The 3492-nt window shown below is 29.7% G+C and overlaps 1 protein-coding gene across 1 annotated transcript; it reads right to left on the reverse strand.

Moving 5' to 3' along the window:
- Positions 1–208: 208 nt before the first annotated feature.
- LOC129903439 (GDSL esterase/lipase EXL3-like) lies at positions 209–2881 on the reverse strand. The gene is made up of 5 exons (XM_055978996.1): positions 2569–2881; positions 2154–2284; positions 1648–1884; positions 699–954; positions 209–608 (listed from the first exon to the last, which is right to left on the reverse strand). The coding sequence occupies exons 1-5, from the start codon at positions 2855–2857 to the stop codon at positions 445–447; spliced, it is 1077 nt and encodes a 358-aa protein (XP_055834971.1). The 5' UTR covers positions 2858–2881; the 3' UTR covers positions 209–444.
- Between the last annotated feature and the right edge of the window lie 611 nt (positions 2882–3492).

Genomic DNA, 3492 nt, shown 5'->3' on the forward strand with positions numbered 1-3492 from the left:
CTGCATTGAGTACCAAATTGGATAGTCCGTGAGTTATATCTTGTGATAATACCGTCTGACTGCGAATTTAAGTTATATGTATTGACGACGTAAATATTTTTTTATATAGTAAGTTAAATTACTGATATATCATGTTAAATTATATAATAATTAAAAATATTTAATTTAATTTCATCATAAGTGAAGTTTGGGAGACTGAGGTAAGATATACACAATATGTATTTTGTTATCAAACTTTTCATAAGAATGGACCAGGCCCAAATATAAATCAGTGATCGTAACGGGAGGCTTACAGTCAAGCCCTCTTTATGACAATGTTAAATCAAGTCCTCTCTATTACATGGCATGAAATATAACGCAATTATTTTCGGCCTTAAATTAATCGAATGTTTATTAACTGAAAAATCAAATCTTGATATATAACTCATCTTTACAATAAGATTATTAATTGAAGATTTGATCAAGGAGAATCCTATAACCTTTCTCAGTGAGATGATAACTGTCCCAAAATAAATATTTTGTGTCATTTTCACATGTCCCTGTGGTGTTGCTGCATAGTAAGAACTCATTCCCTCCTATGCAGCATGCGCTCTTTGCATCTTCAAATCCTAAAATTTACAAGTGAGAGAAAAATTAGTCCATAAAAATATAATCTGTACAATTTACTTAAGTTTAGGAAGGTTATTAATCTGTTTTACCATATTTGTGGTGGTTGACGATGATATCAAGTAGAGGATCATAGATATTGATGTAAAGAAGCTCCGATTGAGGTAATTTTTCGTTTAACGAATAAATTTTAGCTGATAATTTGGTATTTGTCATTTGGGCAGCTTGATTGTATTCCTCGACACAAACTTTAGGGAAACCTCCACCTCGCAGTCTCTGCGATGGCAAACACCCTATTGGTGGAAGCCCAAATATCCAAATTCTTCTTGCTCCCATATTGTACAAATCCTTCCAAAAAAAAAAAAATGAATCAAAATATGATACACAAAACATCAATTAGTGATCAATGGTACATACTAATTAAGATTTGAAATGAACTCATATTCATAAAATTGAATCGATTGTTATGTTATATAAGTTCGTGTTTGATTTGATGTGAATTTAGAATCATTGAATCGACTCGATTATTAGGTTATATAAGCTCATGCTTGATGTGAGATGAAACTATAGCTAGTATTTTATAATTACTTAGTTAGAGATCAAAGTTTTAAAAAAATGCTAAATACCATAAGATCTCAAGTGATCGATAACGATTTAAGATAAACTTAATTAATCTTCACAATCGTATTCGATAGCAATTTATTAGATACACATGAAGGTGTAAATAACTCATTATATATATATTAGTAATCTAATTTCACGTCATCTACGGTATTCTAAATAATCAATATTGCTAGAACTTGCTGGATACAAATAATTTGTACTTATTATTGCCAAGTGTACGCGTACATAGGACTTTTCGTAAGTTGTGACAATATTTGAAGAAATAAATAAATCACTATAATAACAAATGGTATCGCTTGAGGCAAGGTATATCAGTCCTCTTAAATTGACATAAAATATTATATACTATCAACGTATAGACTAAAACTCAATATATAATCATGACTTGATAAAATAGGCAAATCTAGGTATACTTACATTGACAAAATTGGAAGCTCCATCGACCATAAGATTTGTATATGAGTCAATATTGTATTGTATCTTCCTTGGAAATTTGAGCATGAAATATGTATTACAAAGATCATCACTTCCAGCAACTACTATATAAAGACTTTTTTTAACAATGTCCTTTGCTGCTTCTTCACCAATAAATCCATTCATCTTCCATATATATTGTTGAAAAAGAGCTAATTGTACTGATAGTGGTAACGCTGACTAATTTACACAAATAAAAAATATATAAGAAAATATAGAGGTAATCATTATATTTATTCACTTTAAAAAAACTGAAATTAGCTGCGAACAATATCGTCATATTGCTCGTAGCTAAAACAAAATTTTATGATAATTCATCGGTAAATAGAATTATCGACGAATTTTATTGTTTAGCTACTAAATTTGTCCGTCGCTATTTTTTTTTTTTAGCAGTGAATTAAAAATGAATTAATTTTACATGTAAATAATTGCCTAGAATAAGAAGTTACCGCAACAATAGGGGTTAAAAGGTCATATCCAGAGGCTCCTGAAGCAAAACTTACTCCAGTTTTTAAATCTTCAACTTTTAAATCTTGATCTAGATAAGCTGGCATTAGCTTCTTAATCCCAAAATCTTCCACTGAAATAGACAATTATTAGTGATCATATGGTCAAACTCCTCAACTAATCAAATTCATTTTAAATTAATAAGGATTTAACAGATTAATTTATACATATATATGGTTGTGTACTAATTTTATTACAACATTTACATATACCCAAAAATAAAAGAGGGGGGGGGGGGAGATCTTTTAGCGTCACTACGTAAGTAATGTGTGGAGGTGAGTTATATGGATATTAAATTCTGCATACATAATATCACGTTTGATAGCTGGTTAGATTATGCATATATAAATTATATACCTAACATGTCCGCTGGCGTCCTGGCATTGCTAAATCTTCCAGTTGGTTTATTACCACCCATGAAATCTTTTCCATAAGGCAAATAATTACACTTTGCATGAGTAGTTAAATTGTTGTTATTTCCTTGATCCACAATTGAATCTCCAAAAGCAAAAACCCCCGTTATATTTACATGCTTAGGTAGTTGCAACTTTGCTTCACATGTACTAAAAAACAAAATAAAAACAACACACAACAAAGCCATTATTACTATTCTATGCACTAAAAACACTATACAAGAAGACAACATTGTAATATATATATAGAAAATTTATCAAAGAAATTTGAGGTTTTTGAAAAGAAAAAAAAATTATATGTAAAGGCTACACAAAAGAATACGTCATATATAGATTGTTACGTTTGGATTACGTTGAGAACTTTCGTCATATTATGGGGAAGACGTTTTGTAAGAGTTTTAATTTGTATGCGTTAGTTGGTAGTGTAAAATTAGTATCTCGATTTGTTGTTGTATCTTACTCGTTTGCTATCTATTTTTTTACGATCTTGTGTTCAAATATTTCACTTTCAAAAATAATATCTCCACCTCACGAAAATAGAAATAAGTTTAAAATGAGCCGAATGTTTTAAAATGTGTATTGGCTCTCCATGTGTCAATTTTAGTAGTGGGGGTCCGAGTCTTATAACAAATGATCATTCTTTTCTGATTTACCTATTATTTCATGTAAATCATTTATTCTCGATTATAAATTAATTATTATATTAAATATCATTAATGCATAGAACCTAAACTCTATTTCAATTATAGCTCATGTTATTATTCTTTGTGTTAACAAGAGAGAGTCGTGAAGGAAAAAAAGTGCTAAGCAACGAGAAAAGTGTGATAGAAGAATTTGGATTAATTAATTAATTCCCCGCCAATTACGT

Source organism: Solanum dulcamara, chromosome 9 (assembly GCF_947179165.1).
Source record: "Solanum dulcamara chromosome 9, daSolDulc1.2, whole genome shotgun sequence".
Taxonomy (NCBI): Eukaryota; Viridiplantae; Streptophyta; class Magnoliopsida; order Solanales; family Solanaceae; genus Solanum; species Solanum dulcamara.

Bases quoted from the DNA above. Each gene is read 5' to 3' on its own strand.
- LOC129903439 (XM_055978996.1), bottom strand. From the start codon at position 2,857: ATGTTGTCTTCTTGTATAGTGTTTTTAGTGCATAGAATAGTAATAATG. The intron at 1,885-2,153 runs GTAACTTCTTAT...TGTGTAAATTAG, and splicing joins TTTTAACCCCTATTGTTGCG to TCAGCGTTACCACTATCAGT. The intron at 609-698 runs GTAAAACAGATT...TGTAAATTTTAG, and splicing joins CGTCAACCACCACAAATATG to GATTTGAAGATGCAAAGAGC.